The sequence below is a fragment of the Typopeltis vanoorti genome, chromosome 10 (assembly GCF_054136105.1).
Source record: "Typopeltis vanoorti isolate ZY-2024b chromosome 10, IOZ_Tvanoo_1.0, whole genome shotgun sequence".
In the NCBI taxonomy this organism is placed as follows: Eukaryota; Metazoa; Arthropoda; class Arachnida; order Uropygi; family Thelyphonidae; genus Typopeltis; species Typopeltis vanoorti.
The window spans coordinates 134315933-134336489 of NC_143558.1; the positions used below are offsets into that span (position 1 = coordinate 134315933).

Below are 20557 nucleotides of genomic sequence, written 5' to 3' on the forward strand. Positions count from 1 at the left end.
GGTTAAATGGATGAATAACACCATTAAGCTTGAGCTGCAAAAACGGTATAACGAACGGTATAAAGTACAGGCCAGAAGGGTAACGAGTGTGGTAAAAACAGCAAAAGCCGATTATGAAAGGAAACTAGCTATGCAAGCAAAAGAGAATCCCAAACAGTTCTTTCAATATGCTGCAAGCAAGAAAAAAACTGTACATGGCAAAATGATTTTAAGGAATAACGATGGTAAAGAGTTCACTGAACCAGTCGATATAGTGGAGTTACTGAGCACGCACTTTGCAAAAGTATATCATCCAGGTGGTGACGTTGAAAAAATGAAGGAACCATTAGTTTATATGGGAATTGTGATGAATGAAGTGGAGGTGAATAGTCTATTACAGAACCTTAATGTGAATACATCTGTGGGATTGGATGGTATACCGGCACGGGTCTTGCATGAAGCGGCTAATGAATTATCAGTGCCCTTGACCATGTTGTTTAATCCGAGTCTCAGGTCTGGCTTAGTCCCGAAGGCGTGGAAAGAGGGGGAAAATAGTTTCACTGCATAAAGGAGGATCCAAGACTATGGTTGCAAATTACTGACCGATCAGCATATCAGGAGTCATTGTCAAGGTCTTGGAGAAAGTAGTCAAGGGAAAAATACAGGAATGGATTGATGAAAATGAGATACTGTACAGAGGACAGCATGGCTTTCTGAAGGGTAGATCATGCCTCAGTAACTTGCTCAAGTTTTATAACAAGGTGACGGCTGAACTGGATAAGGGAAATGGGTTTACAGTGATACTGCTGGACCTGGCAAAGGCGTTTGACAGGATACCACATGGAATTCTAATCCGTAAACTACAACATATGGGAATGGATATAGGGTTGGTGAGATGGATAGCTGGGTGGTTGATGGAGAGATATCAAAGAGTAGTTTATTCAGGAGTAGAGTCCAAAAAACGGCCTGTGACTAGTGGTGTGCCACAGGGTTCTGTTCTTGGACCACTGCTGTTTAATCTGTTCATTAACGATATAGGGAAGGGTCTAAGTGGGACAGTTCATTTGTTCGCTGATGATGCAAAGTTGGGTAGGGCGATAGTGAATGCAGAAGATGTCAAAGTCTTGCAAGATGACTTAGATAGATTGGAGTTCTGGACTAAGGAGAATGGATGTCAATTTAATGTGACAAAATGTAAGGTTATGCATTTCGGAGTGAAAAGATTAGCAGCAGTATACCACATTGGTGGAACTGTACTCCAAGAGATTGATGAGGCCAGGGACTTGGGAGTGTTGGTGGATAGGGAGATGAAGTTTAGGGGGCACATTGCGAAAGTAGCTAAATCAGCTCATCAACTCACTTGGTTGTTGAAAAATACCTTGACGAGCAGAGAAAAACAAGTTATTGTACCTCTGTACCGAGCCCTGATAAGACCTCATCTCGACTACTGTGCCCAGATTTGGTCACCTCGGTTCCTTCTTGATGGGGAGGAGGTTGAGAGGATCCAGAGGCGAGTGACTAAGATGATAGCAGGTCTATGGAATGAACCATATGAGAACAGGTTGAAGATTTGTGGGTTGCAGAAACTAGTTGATAGGTGGAAAAGGGGAGATATGATTGAGACATTCAAATTGCTAAAAGGATTCTATAGGATTAATTCAGATGATATTTTTGAGATCAGGACTGGTGGTGGGAGAACTATGGGACACCCATGGAAGCTGGGCAAGAGCGTGGTTAGTAGGGGTGTTAGAGCTGGGTTCTTTACTTTTAGAGTGGTAAATGAGTGGAATAAGCTGCCAGAGTCTGTTGTGGGTGCTATGACAGTGAGCGAGTTCAAGGCAAGGTATGATAGATACTGTGAGAATGTTGAACAGCTGTGTGAACATGATGTTTAGGGCCTCCCTCGATGAGTCTAAGGACTCCTGGAGTAGCCCGTGGTAGTAATAATAACAAATGCCACAACAATGAATCTCATAGCTGCCTAGTTTTTTCATGGAATGAGATGTGAAGGTTTTGGTGGATGTTGGATTCTTGATCTTTGTTTGTAAAGGTAAAAAAGTCACTTTTACATTGTACCCTAAGAGCAACACAACCACTTTGACTGTGACATTCTTGATGTAAAGCAATGTGATTGCATTCTTGAAATCTTGTTTAATTAAGGGAGTTGCAGGAGATTATTAAGAATTTGACTATGAGATTCATTGCTCTTTTGGCATCTCTTATGTAGGCCAGACAGGAAGGTTGGAAGAGATCCACATGTCTGAACATGTAAAGGACATTGAAAAAAGAAGAGAATAAATCAGGCCTTGCATTTCAAACAATGACTACTGGCCATCAAGTACTTGGGAAAGAAACAAACAAAAATATCATATTGATCATAACTGCTTTACAAGAAAATTTAAAGAAGCCTCTCAAATGTTTTGGATTCTACATAATGCAATAAAAATCAAGGCTTAATTTTACATCACATATGAGCTACTTTCATCAAACATGTAACTGCCACAGATCTAGGATATAAGATGCATAATACCAGAGAACATGATAGCAACAACTAGCAATGCTCCAACATGCACACAGTAACAAATTTGCCATTGGTATTCTGGTTTATCAATTATGTTACAGTTCTGAAGTTATCTAATATATGTAATTAATTGTTAATAAGCTTTTGTTGTGAAAAACTTTTAGGTACCAGTACCCCTGATGATGAAAATCATATGACTTACGAAACTTGTCAGGTTTTTAGTGCTTATTTTTTTTTTATTAAACATTAAACTCTTTAATTACATAATAATGTGGTCTCAATACCAAAAACTTCCCAGAGAAACTTACATTTACATTAAAGCTAACAGCTATTCAACTTGTGAATATAAATATAAATACTGCACACATTCATGTAATGGGAATTATATATTAATATACAGGATATATATATATATATACACACACTTTTTTTCAAATTTTTTGACAAGTTTAATATTTATGAATTTATAATAATCTAAGTTAAAAAAATATTCATGCATTTTTATTAATTCACATTATATTATAGGTACTGTAATATAAAGAAATAATAAATATTACACAGAACTATACGTATCATTCTGTACACTTTAATTTCATTTTAAAAATGTTCTGATGTGTAAAAGATTACTGCAATTCAATGGAACCAGGAGTGTTTTCTATACCCCTGTTGGCACAAATGAAAGCAAATCCTCTTAGTGGAACGAAGAGGATAGTGATATTCACTAGAGGAGTTAAGAAATCACTCAATGTATCATAAATGGAAGTGTAGTATTAGAACCAACTTTAATTATTTCCTATATTTCAAAATCAAATTAGCATCACCAGGGACAATATTCAGTGAAGTGCATGCAGTCATTATTTCATAAGCAGGGCTTGAAAAATACACTGGTTCACTCATGTGACCAGTGAGAAGTTTTAGATGAGTAAAAAAAAAAAAAAAAAAAAGCAGAAGAGGAGTTTAATCATCAGTTTTATCTACATAATGGCTCTTCTGTTTCATGTGGTAATATATATTTTTTTAAAAAATTAAGTGAATATTGAATACCAGATTATTTCTTAGTCGAATAAGAAACTCAAAGATAGGAAACCTAATCTAAGAGTTTCATGTCAAATATAGAAAACTATATAAAGTTCAGCGAGACCAAACATAAGCAGGGCCGGTCCAAGAGTATCTGATGCCCCTAAGCAAAGAAAATTTAGGCACCCCTATACATTGTCTCTCTCTATATATTTTGTCATACTCACATAAGCACGCGTACACCTACGCATGTGGATTGTTATAAAAAAATAATATCATTCCCCGCTCATCTTGGGACAGATGCCAGAAGGAGGAAAAATCTCTGCACTTGAGGTTAAGTATACAAAAAGCAGGGGAGTGGAAGAAATAGAGCAAGGCGAAAATAATGTAGGATCATCAGCGAGCACCAGAACAGCTCGACTTATTTCAATTTTTTATTATTAATTGAGGTTTTACTAATTTTTTTCGAAGGTTGTAAATTTTCCCCGAACTATATAGCAAAATCTGGCACACCGAAGTCTTAGCGCCCCCAGGTGATTGCCTAGGTTTGCCTGGTGATAAAACCGGCCCTGAGCATAAGCCAACACCCGGTAGTGCAATGCTGGACAACTTGTAGTAAAGGTGGAGCTTTGCACTACCAGGTGTTGGCTTACGCTTGGTCTTGCCAAACTTTATACAGTTTTCTATATTCAGCATGAAACTCTTAGATTAGATTTCCTATCTTTGAGTTTCTTATTCGGCTAAGATATAATGTGGTATTCAATATCCACTTAATTTTGAATATTTCACTTCGCCGAAGTGAAGCCTGTTGGCTCTTATTTCAGTAAATATATATATATTTTTTTAAATATGTTTACCTTACTCATAGCATCTATGGGAAATGCTGGTCATTACAAATGCCTGTATTGTTGATTATTACTGATTTTGTTGTAATAAAATACGTCCAATGACAGGATATGATACAACACAAGCAATGATTTTCATCTTTACAGGCTACTCAGTGGTACCTCGAGGTACCAATTAATTGTGAAAATAAAGTGCATGCAGGTGCTATCTCATAAGCAGAGCTTGAAAAATAACAGACTTGACATGGCAACACAAAAGAGATATGCAGAAGACAGCAGTAATAATTAACTTATTTCAAACCCCAATGATGGAATATGCAAAATTTAACTATTATACAATACTCAAACACAATAGTGACATCCTGACATTGTTCTTCTCTTGCACAGATGACAAGATTACATACTATAATAGGAATTGCTAAATCTATGCCTCCTCGGGTCATTTGCCAGAAACTCATTTAAAATAATCCTGAATAATGTGGATCAATAAGTCTTCTAGTCTTGATGGCCTCCAAATGTACTCAAAATGTACTTTACATAAATTGTATTATGTAAATCTTTCATACTCATCTAGCATTTATTTACATCACTATATTCACCCTATTCACCCCACAAAAGCCTACCATTTAAACTATTCCATCACCATCAACTATTCCCTCTTTCAAAGTCAACAGTAACGTGATCATTCTTAACATTTCCAAGTCATCTAGACCTATTTAAGTATGATGTGAATGCTCTAAGCATTTCAGATCTTTTCCCCAATGGAGCAACACGTACATAACTGCTCACACCCACACACTGCAAGAGACAATGTGTGATCTTTTGCAACTATTATGTGTCATTTCTTTGATTAGATTGTTTCTTTTGTTCTCTAGGATGTTTAATGTTTAATAATAAGATGTTGAAATTATTCACCAAGACATAAGTGAACATGCACTACTTTTCCACAAAGTCTCCATATTTATTCATGCACTTGTCCCAATGACAGATGAGTTTATCAATACCAGTACTGAAGTCCATGCCCACACCCAGTAACAAACATCACACCACCTGATTCACTTCCTCATCTGTACTGAAATGCCTTTCTGAAAGGTGTTTTTTGAGGGGACACCGACCAAATGGAAGTCTGAAGGCACCAAGTCTGGGCTGTAAGGGAAAGTGGCAGAGTTTCCGATAACAGCGCAACCACTTGCAAGTGGTGTGAAAAGTGCGTGGAGTAGCACTGTTGTGCACCAAAATCATGCTGCTTGTCAGGAGCCCTGACTGTTTGCATCAAATGCTGGCTTTCAGTTTGTCGAACAATGCATAGCAAAGCTGTGCAATGATTGTTCTTCCCTTCAGCAAAGTCCACCAACAGAATGCCTTGGTGATCCTAGCACACTGTGGTAATGATTTTTCAGACAGTGTGAACAGGTTTGAATTTTTTGTGCACAGGAGATTGTGGATGTTTCCAGATCATGAAGTCTTGATTGCTCTCCAGGGTAAAGTGATGAACCCATGTTTCATTCTCCTGTGACCCGACGACTGAAAATCCTCACCTTTGTTGCTGTATCACAAGATTTTCCAGTCACATCTGCATGTATGTTGTCTTGTGCTCCTCTGACAATTGTCAAGGCACCCAGCAGGAGTACGCCTTATGAAATCCAAGGACGCCATGAATAATTTCGTAAACAAGACTTTCTCATGTTCACCACCGCCACAATTTCATTCGCTAGTCTTCAAGAACAATGGCCTTAATGCACAAAATTTTGTCTTCTGTCTTGTTTGATGAAGGCCTTCCCACCCGATCTTCAATGTCACATGGCCTGCTTTAAATTCATTGCACCAAAAACACACCTGCTTCTTGGACATCACTGTTTTGCCATACACAACAACCAGTTTATGGTGAATGTCACTCAGCAAAGCCCCTTTTACTTGCAAAAAAAATGGATAACAGCACAGACACCTGTTTTGGACCACACGTGCATGGTAGCCACCATCTTCCAACTAGAATTAGCTGTAAGGCAACAGTTGCACTACAATGGCAGTCTTTTTGAGCGTTATTAATGGGTCTATCTGTCCATGTTTTATTTCATTCTCTTTCACTATTATTAAGAAAAAAAATTGACCTTACTTTTCAGAAGCTCCTCTTATCACCAAAATAATTCTTACCAACATGGAAACATTTATTCCCCATTCCAGTCTAAATTCCTGTCCCCTATCTAAGCCTGTTTTCTCAAAGATGTGCCAAGGCTGTTCATGAGAAGAACTAAGCACACTAAAGCTGGCTTACATCCAAAACTACATCTTCATATGCTTATACCAAAGCTCAGAACAGCTACAAGAAAGCTATCAACTGATGATAAAGTTAAAAAGAGGAAACATGAATCCTGTCCAGCCTATCTTTGGTCTCTAGTCAAACATAGGGCAAAACTTCTGTACACTGCTATTACACCTGGACATTGCATATCACCCATAGAAAAAGCCAAGCTCCTGGCTTCCTATATCTTCAATTCTTGCATGGCTGATCTTCATAAATTGCCAGCCTGGTTGGCCGAGTGGATAGCTTATCCACTTGAAACTAAGTATCCTCCCCTTGCACATACTAGCATCATTAATCTGATACCCAAACCAGATTACTGGTAGCAATTTCATTAGGTAACTAGCATTATATAGCAAATTGCATAAAAATGGCTCCATATTGAAAATTATCTTCTTAACTAAAATGGATAACTCTTTCATCAGTTATGGAGCATAAGGAGTAGTCCTTATCACCTGCATTTCTACTTCCTCTTTCATTCCATCTGTCTCTATTCCTTGGAACCTCCCTTATGAAAAATATCTATACGTTTCTTCTCCCTTAACCCTTGCCTAAAGAGAGCATCAGTGTCACAAGTTCTGCAACCTGCATGTGTGATATAAAAAAAGCCTTAATTATCATCATAAATTAAAATCCAGATTAACTACAAGAAATCTTACCATCTTCATTCTTTTCTGTCTTGTCTTCAGCATGTTCTATATCAGCAACACTTAACTGTGGCATGATATCTACAGAATTTTTAATATTAAGTCAGTTGAATTCTGAGAAAGCATATACATTATTATTATTATATATATATATTAAATCAATTAAACTGTGAGAAAGCATATATGATTAATGAAGCCACATCTAGTAGTTTAGTAATGTGCACATGAACAGAGACCAAGCATCTCAAGTTTTAACTTAATCCAGATATGCTATGGAACAATACTGCAACTTGAAAATTATTATTTTTAACCCTTGAATGCTGAACAGTTGGGGGGGAAAAAAACTGATTCCAAGTCATGTGACCGAATTTTTGATACTGTATTTTTTGACTATTTTCAAATAAATGGCATCTCGTTAAACTATGCAAAATTAACCAACAAATTTTTTTTGTTGTTTTTTTAATGTTCTGTAATAGTTATTAAAACACTGCATCCATAAATTTCATGAATGATTATTGCATGTTTATCACTATTTACAGGTACTTAGCAAATTGGTAAACATGGCAATATCACCATCCTATATAAAATAAGAATAATGATAAACAAGTTAATTTTATAAACATGTACTTGAAAGAAAAACAACAAAAGGAGAATTTAAAACTTTTCAGCATTAATTTTGTCAAATACAGTCATCCCTTGACTTATGTCCGGGTTCCATTGCATCCAGAAAGACGCAAGTCAAGTTGGACCTAAGTCGATACAATAAATCAACAGAGTTATAGGGATTTAACCTTAATAAGTATACAGTCATTTTAATTTTTAAACCTTTTTAAACAGGAGAATAATCACCCAAATCTTCCTCCAGAATCACATCATTACCTTCTCTGTGTGAACGATCAGGCTGTGGCTCTTGTGACGTAGTCTTTGTTTGTTTTTTTTGATGAAAATGTCTGATGTGCTTTGCTTATTCCTCTTCTTCTTTTCATCATAAATTTGTTCATAGCAAGCAAACACATCATGTACTTTCGTTTCTATTATTAAGTAACTTTCAACATTGGGTTCCATGTCTTCAGCCATTTTAAGATCGCTAACTGCAAAGAACATTTCTACAAGACCCTTCACTGTAAATTGTTCAACTACCTCTTCCTGTTTCTCTTTTCCCTCTTCCTATTCTTGTTTTTACTCTTCTGCAACCGTGTTCCTCCAGTTGATCAACTCTTCAGGGGAATGTTCTATGCGGTGAATTATGTCGTCATCATTCACTTCGAGATTCAGAGTGTTTGCCAGGCCCACTATTACAAACTTCTAAAATCATGCACAAACTTTTCTAATGTCTTTTTCTATATGCCATTCATACATTGAGAGGTCACTTCATCCCAAGCCACAGCAATATAAATATTGAATGTTTTCCAGAATTGTATGAGAGTCTGGTCATTTCCTTCGGTAGCAGAAATGGCTTCTGAAAAAGTTCTCCATAGATAATAAGCCTTAAACACTGCAAAAACTCTGTGATCTATCGGCTGGATCAATGAAGTAGTGTTTGGAGGGAGAAACATGACCTTGAACTTGAAGATCACCGCTATAAGACAGGTGACCTGGAGCATTATCTAGAATTAATAAAATGTTAAATTCTATTTTCTTTCACACAATAGCTTTTTATTTCACTTGCATAACAGTTCATTAAGGCATTCTCAAACAATTTTTGAGTCATCCATGACTTCTTATTGCTCTGATAATGAACTGGGAGTATGCTTCCTAATGTTTTTGAAGATTTGTGGATTCTCACTGTGCCATATCACAAATGGTTTCAGTTCATATCCAGCCACATTACCCGTAACAGAATCTTAATATGGGCATTAAGAGCTTTGAAACTAGGTATAGATTTTAGCTTTTTGTGGATGAATGTCCGTTCGGGCATTTTTTTCCCGAAACAAGCATGTCTCATCCATATTAAATATTTACTGTGGCAAATAATTTTCCTCCATAATAATTTTATCCAATTTTTCCACAAACTCCTTGAAGCCTTCTCAGCACTTGCAGATTCCCATACATTTTCACATTATGCAGTACAAAACGCTGCTTGAATCTCATGAACTAATTGGAAGAAACGTTGAATTTATAGTCATAATCGGGTTCTGCTTTCTCCTTCAACATGTTGAAGACTTAGTGCCTTAGCGGTTATGATCACAGTGCTAAGAGGTATGCGCTTTTGGTTCAGGTCCACTATACATGATGCAACTAGCTTTTCTATATCACCGATAGGACCTTGTCATTGCTTCGTCACTATCATCGATTTAATGGAAGCAGATCCTTGCACAGCCTCTACGATTTTATCCTTATTTTTCAAGATGGTCGTCACTGTAGATGAGACCATCCGAAGTCATGTTCGATCACATTGATGGACTTACCAGCTTCATGTCGCTTTATAACTTTCAACTTCGTTTCAAGATCAGTTGCTCACCTCTTTTTCTGCGATTCTTCACTAGGTTTTTTGATTGTGCGTGTAGGGGCCATGTTGCACAAAATATCGCAAAATATTTAATGATAAATACACAAATAACCCATTTCTCAAACACAAAATCAACAGAGGAACTGTTGAAGACACGTGCCGACTGCCAAGGGAGGTTGCTGCTGAAAGCGCTGTTGCCACTGTGTGTGCTTTATCTTATGCTTGCTTGCGTCTTGTTCGAAAATATAGCTGAAAATGTTATTTATTTCCTTATAGGATAATGGATGTATCTCCGAGAGGACGTAACTCAAACGGACATAAGTCGCGGGATGACTGTATTTATTACTGAAGATATTCCAATAAACTTACTATTCCAAGATTTACTCCCTAATTGGAAAAATTTTAAACACTTCGAAGTCAATGTATCTATATGTCGACCTACTACCTAAAAGGAAAATGCATTCCTTATCTGCTTACAAAACACATAGATAACCATTACTTACTCGGTCACATGCAGTCATGCTATGTTACACTAAATACCACTAGAAACAAAAATATGTATGAAGCACAGAAGAAACAAAATCGTATTTTTAAAAAATGTACTGAAATAAATTTGGAATTTTGAAAAAAATAAAATAAATTCAGTAGTAAGTTAAATAAATTCATTTTGATAAATTAAGGAAATTACCATGTTAAGAATAATTATTCTTAACACAGTAAGTTTCCATAATTTATCAAATTGAATGCTGATTACCATGTAACATTTAAAACAAAAGAATTCTGATGAGCATTTCCCAACATCATTACTGTTCTATTATCCCTAGGATAATTCAACCCCTACCAACTCTAATTAATTAATTATATTGCAAAATATAAATTTTAAAACAGCAGGCAACACTACACACACATTATGCAATAAAAAAACTTCATATACTAATAAAAAGTTATCACACTTCTCATTTGTATTCTTCTATCCATTAACTTAAAAATGCAAATCATACAAGTATACCATTTTGTGTTAGTTAAAAAAAAAATACAACATATCTAATGAAATATAAAGGCTACTTATTACTTATGACTTGCATTAAGTAACTTAAATGTTTCTATCATATCTCCTCTTTTTTTTTTGCCTGTCAAATAAGACAGGCAAATTCCCAGTTTCATATCTTTCCTGGAGTACGGGTCCATCAATACAGTACACAGCTTGTAATCTGTTTATCCCAAAATGCATAACTTTACCGTAAATGATGTACAATTAATATTTTTGTGTTATAGTACTACAGGCAAACTTCCAGACAGAAGAAGCAAGGGAGTCTTTAAGTGCTAGATTGAATATCTGCTACGGAAGAAATTCACGAACGTGCCTAGTGGAATTTGAATTCAAAGCGGAGACTATCTACAACATCAGGCCAACCAATCTTTTGCACATTAAACTGACACCCATTTTATTCTTTTGCCTGACAGCCTACTTAAATCATCCTGCAAGCTCTCCTTATTGTGTTCATTTTTCAGATTACTTCTTATATCATTTATATACATGGATGGGCATGGATGTTTGTGATTGTCTGTGAAAGTACTAGTGGTGGTAGTCAGCAGTAGATGGCATTGGTGTTAGGTGATGAAGGTTGATGGAGTAGTGACATGAAGAGTTGTAGAGTAGATGTCCTCCCTCGATGAGTCTATGGACTCCCTGGAGGTGTGATGTAATAATAATAATAATAATATACAAATTAAACAGTAATGGTTGCAGCACAGAACCTACTGCACACCACTAGTCACCTGCATGCTCCTGGATCATTCTTTTCCATATACTAATTTTTGTATCTATCCATCAGCCACTCTTCTATCCATATAATCAGTGCCAGCAAACGTTGGTTGATTGGTACAGCTTCTGCTACTAATGACTCCGAAAAAAGTTAAACAAGTTTCAGTGTAGTTAGTAGTTGGAAGGGGTTCGATTGTTTGATGCTGTTGGCATGCTCTCTCCCTCAATAGTCTTTGGAATCCCTGGAGGTGTCACAATAATAATAATAAATTTCAGCAGCATCATAGTGGAGACATTCCCTTTATCCAAGTCAGCTGTCACTATTATAAAAAGTTAGTAAATTACTAAGGCAAGACTAACCCTTCACAAAGCCATGTTGCCTCTCATGGTATTCTTATCCAGCCATTCCTGAATTCTCTTTTTGACTAACTTTTCCAGTATGTGTGCCACCACTCCTGAGATATTGGTTGGTCTATAATTTGCTACTGCAGTCTTAGAGCTGGGGTGCTTATGGGTCAAAACTGTATAACTGAGAAGATCTCCACATAGTCTTTAAAGGAATGCAGAGAACCGACCAGGGCTTCTGACCTAATATACAATCCTCACTTTCTTGTGGTGCACCCTGTTAGGTATCTACCTGGATACTGAACAAACGAGGATGGGCTGGCAATTTGGGATTTAGCCAACCAAACTGTATTCTTATTGGCTTAAACCACAAATAAAATGATGGTACGACGACAGAATTTCATGCTGGCTCCAATATTACACATATTGGAGATTACAGGAATAAGTATCACCCACCCTATTTTGTCGTATTTGGTTTTGAAAGCCTGTATAGTAAGGTGTATGCGTAAGTGGAAAACAGAAGACGAAAAATAATTAGTGCTTGGTATGAAGTTCGCATCGACATAATTAACACACACACACACACACACACACACACACACACACACACACACACACACGTGGGCTGTTCAATAAGTAATAAGACTAATTTTACTATGGCGAAACCACTCATCACAATATTAATTTCTGTGGAATAAAGAAATGTTGCTGTATGTATTAACAAAAGAGGTTGATAGATGGTGTATACGGGCTGATGTGCCAGAGTGTCAAGTGACTAAACGCAAGTGCTCATTGGCACACCTAGGAGGTGCAACCAGTCTTCGAAATGGAAGCGTCCTTGGAACAGCGTTATGCGATTAAATTTTGTGTGTGTTTTCAAAAATCGGCATCGGACACTTTTAACATGATACGCGAAGCTTTCCACGATGAAGCAATGTCGAAGGCAAGTGTTTTTCGCTGGCATAAAACTTTTAAGGAAGGAAGGCAAAATGTGGAAGATCTTGAATGTGAGGGAAGACCTTCAACGTCCATCACAGAGACAATGATCAACACAGCAGCGATTATCATCAAGCACGTCAAAAGAAAGTGTCCATTGCTGAAGAATGGCTTCTTATTGCACCACGATAATGCAAAGCCACATATTGCTGGTTGTGTAGTGGACGTTTTGCAGAAGAAAAACACAGATATCCTACCACACCCTTCATACAGTCCTGATCTCGCACCGTGCGATTTCTGGCTGTTTCCTCAGCTCAAGAAACCACTAAGAGTTGGAACAAATGCATCGCATCTCACAGTAGTTACTTCGAAAAAGACCATGTAAAAGATGATGATTAAAGGTAATCTGTTTTCTGTATAAATATAGTCTTATTACTTATTGAACAGAGTACATATATATCGTTTCATTGGTGATTTTACATGTCCATTGTTTGGCATATTTATTTTTATAACCTATTATCCTGTATTTGTACTTTATACTATAAACTGTTAATAAAATATAAATTTCTCACCAAGTAGAAAATCAGATGAGATATGATAAATATGCCACATTGTTCTATAGCCTTAGAAAAATAAAATAACTATAAAATCTTGCTCCTTTCTATCTCCAACAATGAAGGATTGCTGCATAGCATAATAAGTTAAAAAAAAAAAAAAAAAGTTGCTTTAGTGGAATTATGTGCTAAGCTAATATTTGACTTGCATTACGAGTACAGGCTGGAAACTAGGCGAAAAGCAAATGGCGAGAATGAGATTTTAGTTGACAAAAAAGAAAAAAATTGCACTTAGATTATATAAAAAAATATAACATTGAAGTTGTAAAACATTCTTTTTACATTAACACCTTCACTGTCAGTAAACTCATTAATACCATGTATGAAATCAATATTTCTCCCAAAATATGGTATGTCGTCAGTATTCAGGCTTGAGAAAATAAATTACTAGCCCTTAAAAAATATAAACATTCAAATATGGCATGTAGGCTGTTGACAGAGATAATCAAGCAATAAACAAAAGCTCAACTTAAATGATAGAAATGTATAGCTGCTATTTATTCAAGTTTGATTCCCCTCCCCCTTCTCACATACATACATACATATACACTTAGTCCAGGCCTGTTATTCAGTATCAAGATGCCACTAAAAATATTAGACATTTTTAATTTTTATAAATTTTAATATTAAAAAAAATCTGATGAATCAATTAAATAAAAAAGAATCTGAAAACGAATCAATAAATGATGATTGTAATTTTAGAATTACAAGAAAGAAGAAATTATCTCAACGTTTTTAAAATGTAAAAAAGTGAGGAAAATTTATTACTTTTTCTTTTAATCATTAGTATTAAATTAGCTAGATAAGTGCTGTGATGCTATGCATGTATATTTGAAACCATATTAGGCCAAATTTAGAAAATTACATTAAATAATTAAAGAACAGTTTGCAGATCTTTTTCTTACAACTATGGAACTTTGAAAGGTGGAAAGTGAGATGACTATAGGTAAATGTGCAAACTATTTGCATACAAATATCAACATTTCAAGGAGGTTGGAAGTAAGATCATGCTGAGGCTAGGAGAAATAGCAGAGAACCCAGACAAACATTTAGAGTAACTAAATATTAATTTCATATTAAATATTTCATTTACAAATTTATTTAATTAATGTGAAAAGATTAGTTGGTATATAAATATTTAATTATAATTTATTTTCATTCCACTTCTCATTTCAAAAACTTCAACATGAATAGCAGAAATAACTTCGGAAATAGAATACCTCCAACTCAATTGCAAAAATTTGAATATGGAATTCAATCTTTCGAAGTTTCACAGTTCTAAAAAGAGGGCAGCGGTGTTCCTCTACAGAAAACGTTTACACAGAAGGTTTGCCAAGACAAATTACCAATTTCAACTTTCCAGTTAGCCAGATCAGTCAAAGTATGTCTACAAAATTTGTACAGGGCAAACCGTGAATTTAATACTAGTTATAAATAAGGAGTGTCATGAACAAAATGTTAAGTAATTCAATAGTTGTAATTCGCAACCATGGTGATCTTTCAATTATCTGACCCTCAAATACTCAAGTCCACAGTTAACTCCTGGAACAACTATACATTCAATTAACTGACCAGCAAAATGATTTTCCAATGATTCTGGGAAGTGATAACTATTAATATACTGTATGAGCTGAATAAAGCTATTCTGAACATCTGCTATTAACTACTATTCAATAAGCAAACTAGTTGTGTCAAATCAGATACATAAACAAAAAAGGCTTTATAAAGTCTTGCTTTTTGATGTAAAGATGATGATGTAAGAACTAATCAGTAATTCAGTTATGAAAAATATAATTTTTAAGCAGGAAATTCCATGGTATATTGGTCTCAGTAGTTTGATCTGATAAAATCAACAGTTCAGAAACAGCTGTCGGGTCCTTCGAAACTAACTTGAAAAAAAAAAAAACTCCTGGGCCATCATCATACCAAAGGCTGTGTTCTTATTAGCTCTTGGTCACTTTCGAAATGTAATGTCTCATTGAATGTATTTCAGTGGCGGCTCGTACATAAGCACTGCGACACTGCAGCACCCTCAAGGAAAAAATGAAAAAAATTAAATTTTGTCTTTGTTTATAAATAATAACAATGCTTACAACATTATATAAATACAATACAACACGGTAAAGGTTACAGCTTATGTTGTGACACTGATAGAATAGTTAATAATTGAATTGTTCGATTAACGCTTTAGATTACGAAACAAAAGCACTGCGATCTAAAGGCGATATTCATTTGTCATTGCTATTGATACGAAACTTTTATTAGCGGTGTTTGTTCGTAGTGAGGATGAAATATTTTTAATAAGTAAATTTATTAATAAATTCGTTACTGATTAGGTTCGTTAATGATACATCGCCACTGATGTATTTATATAGTCTTCGGGACGATGTACAATATTCAGTACTTTTCTTAATGGAATGAAGATGTTCACAATAATAATTAAAATATAATGAAAACTAATTCAATTATTATGCAAGTTTTTTCAACAATTTTTTTTATTTATTTCCGAGTGTACCTATATATTATTATATGCACAAGGGTTCACTCCAATTGGTGCAATGACCTTAACTCTTTCAGAATCCAAATAATCACTGACTCAAGACCAAAATACAAAATAAACACATTTAATATAACAAAAACAAAATATATGTATATACAGGGTGTTCGGGATAAATTTGACAGTTTCGTAAGGAAAAAGAAAATCTTCTTTGTATCTATTAAATTTAATGAATTGACAAAAAAACATTACAGGCAGAGTTAATTACAATACTATCAACAAGATTTACTCAAAATAACCACCATTAGCATCGATCACAGCTTCAATTCTGCTTCGGAACCTCGAACAAGCTGATGCTACAGTCTCCCTGGGAAGGGCCGCAAAAACTGTTTTAATTTTATCCATTAACTGGGCTTTTGTATCACTGGAAGTGCGATTGGTGTCTTTTTCAACTGCACCCCATACAAAATAATCCATGGGGTTAAGGTCTGGGGAGTTTGGAGGCCAAACATTTGGACTGGTGAAGTCGTAGAAATTTTCAGACAACCATTTTTGACTTTTCCCAGAGGTGTGGCAAGGGGCCGAATCCTGCTGCCATACATACGGCCTACCATTGGCTACCCTTGTTATCCAGGGCTTGACTACAGTTAGCAAATCCACGAACAAAGCCCGAATTCCAATGCCAGGGTTCTTCAACACCTGTTCCTGCAGATTTGCGAGGAATTCTGCTGTATGAACGCAATCAGATCGTCTGCTAGGGATCTTTCTTCTTGCTACATCCTCGTAGTCACCATTGCAAGTCTCTAGTTCATGCCTGATTGTTTTTACTGTATTCAGGGAGCATTGGGCAGCAGTCGTAATATTCTTATTTTGATGGCGGGCAAGATTTACAGTTAGCAACTCCACGAACAAAGCCCGAATTCCAATGCCAGGGTTCTTCAACACCTGTTCCTGCAGATTTGCGAGGAATTCTGCTGTACGAACGCAATCAGATCGTCTGCTAGGGATCTTTCTTCTTGCTACATCCTCGTAGTCACCATTGCAAGTCTCTAGTTCATGCCTGATTGTTTTTACTGTATTCAGGGAGCATTGGGCAGCAGTCGTAATATCCTTATTTTGATGGCGGGCACGAATCATCATGATACAAGTTATTCTCTTCCATGATTCAGGTGGGTTCCAGCTATCCATCCTTTCTGACATCTTGTATATGAATGAAGAAGGGTCCAAACTTTTAAATGAAGAGAAGTGTGTGTTAATACATGTAACTTACGGAAAAATATAATTAATTATAAATATGTCAAATTTATCCCGAACACCCTGTATATATATATATACACACACACACACACACACACACACACACACACACACACACACACACACACACACACACACTTCAAACAAATATTACATAACTGCAAAAATTAATTGGATCCAAGGGCTTTTTAAAATAAACTTACACTTAAGACTAAACACTGTTTTCAAAATGACAAAAAGCCAGTTTCTCTCTCTATCAAGGCCCTTTTCCGAAGATATATGACTTTATTCTTCATTTTTACAGGATCCTTTACCATCACTTATGTAGCACACATTAATTCTTCCTGACTTAATTCTGTCTCTTTTCCAGTAGAAATAATAGTTAGATCCGGCATCCTTAATACAGATGAAACTTTCTAATTAGCGTTTCCACAAACATTCCTTTAGAAAGTAAATAGCAACTTCATTTATTCACTTATGCTTATTGACAGTCTCTTCCACTTTAAAGAAATTTACAGTTCTACGATTCCCTTTTCGGAACCTACTATAAATCTTTCAATTAGCATTTCTTCCAATATTCCGTTTAAAACGCCTATAGCAATATTTCCCTTTTATTTATCAATACGTATTCCACTTTAAACTTAATAGTTTTACGATTCCTTTTTCGGAATATACTATTAATTTTCCTCCGACTGTCACATAAAAAAACTTAAGTTCCTCCGAATCTAAATACCTGCCGGCCTGTGTTCTAAATTCCTTCCGAATGCTATCTTGTTTACTCTCCCGCTGCTTCGATACCAAACTTGGCAGCTTGTCAATCACACATCAAACTTCTCGGCGAGCATGCGCACTCCATGAAACTGGTAAGCAAGAAGTTAGGTATAATAATGGCTGACACATTGTCTCCCTTAGCGACGAGAGAGAATGTCTTCATAAAAACACAACTTTTGATAATTTTAAATTACAATAAAATTCTTTTAAATAATACAAATATCAAATCCAGTAAGTACGTCAATTTTTTAACTTCTTTACCGGGCACATCGTAAGTGCCGACAATGTGTGTTATGGAACTAAAACTAATAAATTTTAACATAAACAATTTAAAAATATTCAGAATTTTAATTATGATTATTTTTACACCATCTGCATCAGGAAACCTATTAGTCTCAAAGGCTTTTTAATTAATGTCAAAAAAACGTGTTTTTCTGATATTCAATGCGAGATCAGAAGGCATTGCTGTGAGTAGTTCATGGAACAGTAAAAGATTTGCATTGTCATCTTAAGAAAAATTGGGGGGGGGGGGATTGTTGCCAAGAGATCTACCTCATCTTTAGATATTAGCAGTGTACCATCAGGATGAGGAAGGCAGAAGCTTTTCCCATTAGCCTTGGGAAGGAACTAGGAGGCTTAACTGCCATTAGAGGAGGAAAGCTTAATGGAGTTAGCTCTTACAAAGTCTGCTTTGGATCTGTCTTTTTTTTTTTTTTTTAATGATCATGGGATGCAGTGTTTACTGAGCAAAAAGCTTAAGTTTTTAACTGGAGTCATTGAATGTGTAAGCCGCCATAGCTCAGTCAGTATAGATGAAGCCCTTTGGTCAGAAAGACTTGGATTTGATTCCCATCATTGATACAAGGAACCTTTATCTGGTTTCTTTTGATTAAAGGTGAGTTAGCCAGTCTCATATTGAGGTAGAGGGTTTTTCCCTTCCCGGAAACTCCGGTTTTCCGTCCCTCAGAACAGGCAAACCAGTCCCGTGAACACACACACACACACATGCTGCTACAATAAAAAAAAAATACATACTTAATCCCTCATTAGGAGGGCTCAACCAGTCCTAAGGGACAGTTGAGAAACAGGGAGAACCCCACAAGAATAAAATAAATAAATTGAACGTGTGTTGAATTTTTGTACCAGATGGCGTTCATACATCTGTTGAAGAACTAGGGCTTGGACAAGGGTAAGTTAGGTGAATAACAAAGGTGACAATTGTTATAGATTACAAACACTGACAATATGAATTAGAGTAATAACTATTTTAATTAATAGATTAAAATTAATTTATAATATTTAACAAATAATATGGACATCTCCATGAAATCCCAAGAGTCATCATGGGAGGCTCGTGTTAGCCATTGTTTGAACAATGGATATCATAGCTCTCCTGAACTCATTTGCTGTGTGAGAGAGAGAGCACTAACAACCACCTCGGCAATCTGTCCCACTCATTTATCCTCTAAGCAAAAAATCTAGTCCTTACATCCTGGCTTTTGACCAGACTTTTCAATGAAAGTCTGGCCAAGGGGAAAAGTACCCAAGGAGTGGAAGGAAGGTAAGACAGGACCATTGCATAAGAGTGGTAGCAGATTAGAAGTATCAAATTATAGATAAGTTTGTGTTTCATCAGTAGTTAAGGTCTTGGAGAAATTAGTGAGGGACTATATACATAAAACTTTGGGCAGATGAGGGTAATGTTATCTGTGAGAGTCAACGTGGATTTAAGGGGCACTCTTGCTTTAGTTGAATGCCTTTTATAATAAAGTGACAAGAGCGGTTGATGAAAGGCATATATTATACACCCACACTTCGTAGAGCTGATCTTGGACAAGAATTGGTGTCAAGAATACTCAATTCATGCTGAAGAGGAGAAAGGAATAAGGTGATGTACAAATTGGTCACCAACATGCAAAATCACGTGCTTTATATGTAAATTTTCCAATTGTTATATAAGTAAAATAGTTACTATTTTAACAACTAGAATTTTCATAAAAGAAAAGCTAATTTTCCGGCATATAATAATAAACACTCATCCCACGAAATGCATTGATTACCCTAATATCAGAATGGATTCTCCTTCTTTTGACATGAACAGAAGTGTTGAAGGGTTTCGCATTTGTGGGCAAAAGTACTGCCATTATTTTGGATTTTACAAAGACGTTTGACAGGGTACCATATGATAAGTTGATATTTAAGTTGCAGCACATAGGTTCAAATGTCATGTTAGTGAACTGCATTCAGGATTGGCTATCTGATAAGTATCAGTACTGGGACCTCTATTGTTTAACCTTTATATCAATGACATTGTCAGTGGATTGCAGGAGGATATTCAGTAGTTTGCAGATAGCTGGGAAGGGTTATCAGTAATAGTGCAGATGTGGTAGCCCTACAAGAGGATTTGAATAAACTGGGCAAATGAATTGGGGGGGGGGGGTATCATTTAATGCAGCAAAATGTAGTCTTGAAGTTTAGGATACATCAATGGGAGGCTGCATATTCTGTTAGAGAAACTGTAATGGAGGAGGTGGGGGTGGCAAGGGATCTGCTGGTTATTAACAGAAACCTGAAATTCAGGAACATATTGCAAAGGTGGTGAAGGGAACCCAGAG

At 36.0% G+C, this 20557-nt stretch overlaps 1 protein-coding gene across 1 annotated transcript in view; it reads right to left on the reverse strand.

The window, feature by feature from the left end:
• Nucleotides 1-20557, reverse strand: part of Nacalpha (nascent polypeptide associated complex protein alpha subunit) — a 68061-nt gene that overhangs the window by 35353 nt on the left and 12151 nt on the right. The window contains exon 2 of the mRNA XM_090399219.1: nucleotides 7321-7389. Within this exon, the coding sequence (XP_090255345.1) occupies nucleotides 7321-7384 (64 nt within the window). The 5' untranslated portion in view covers nucleotides 7385-7389. The remainder of the gene's footprint in view (nucleotides 1-7320; nucleotides 7390-20557) is intronic.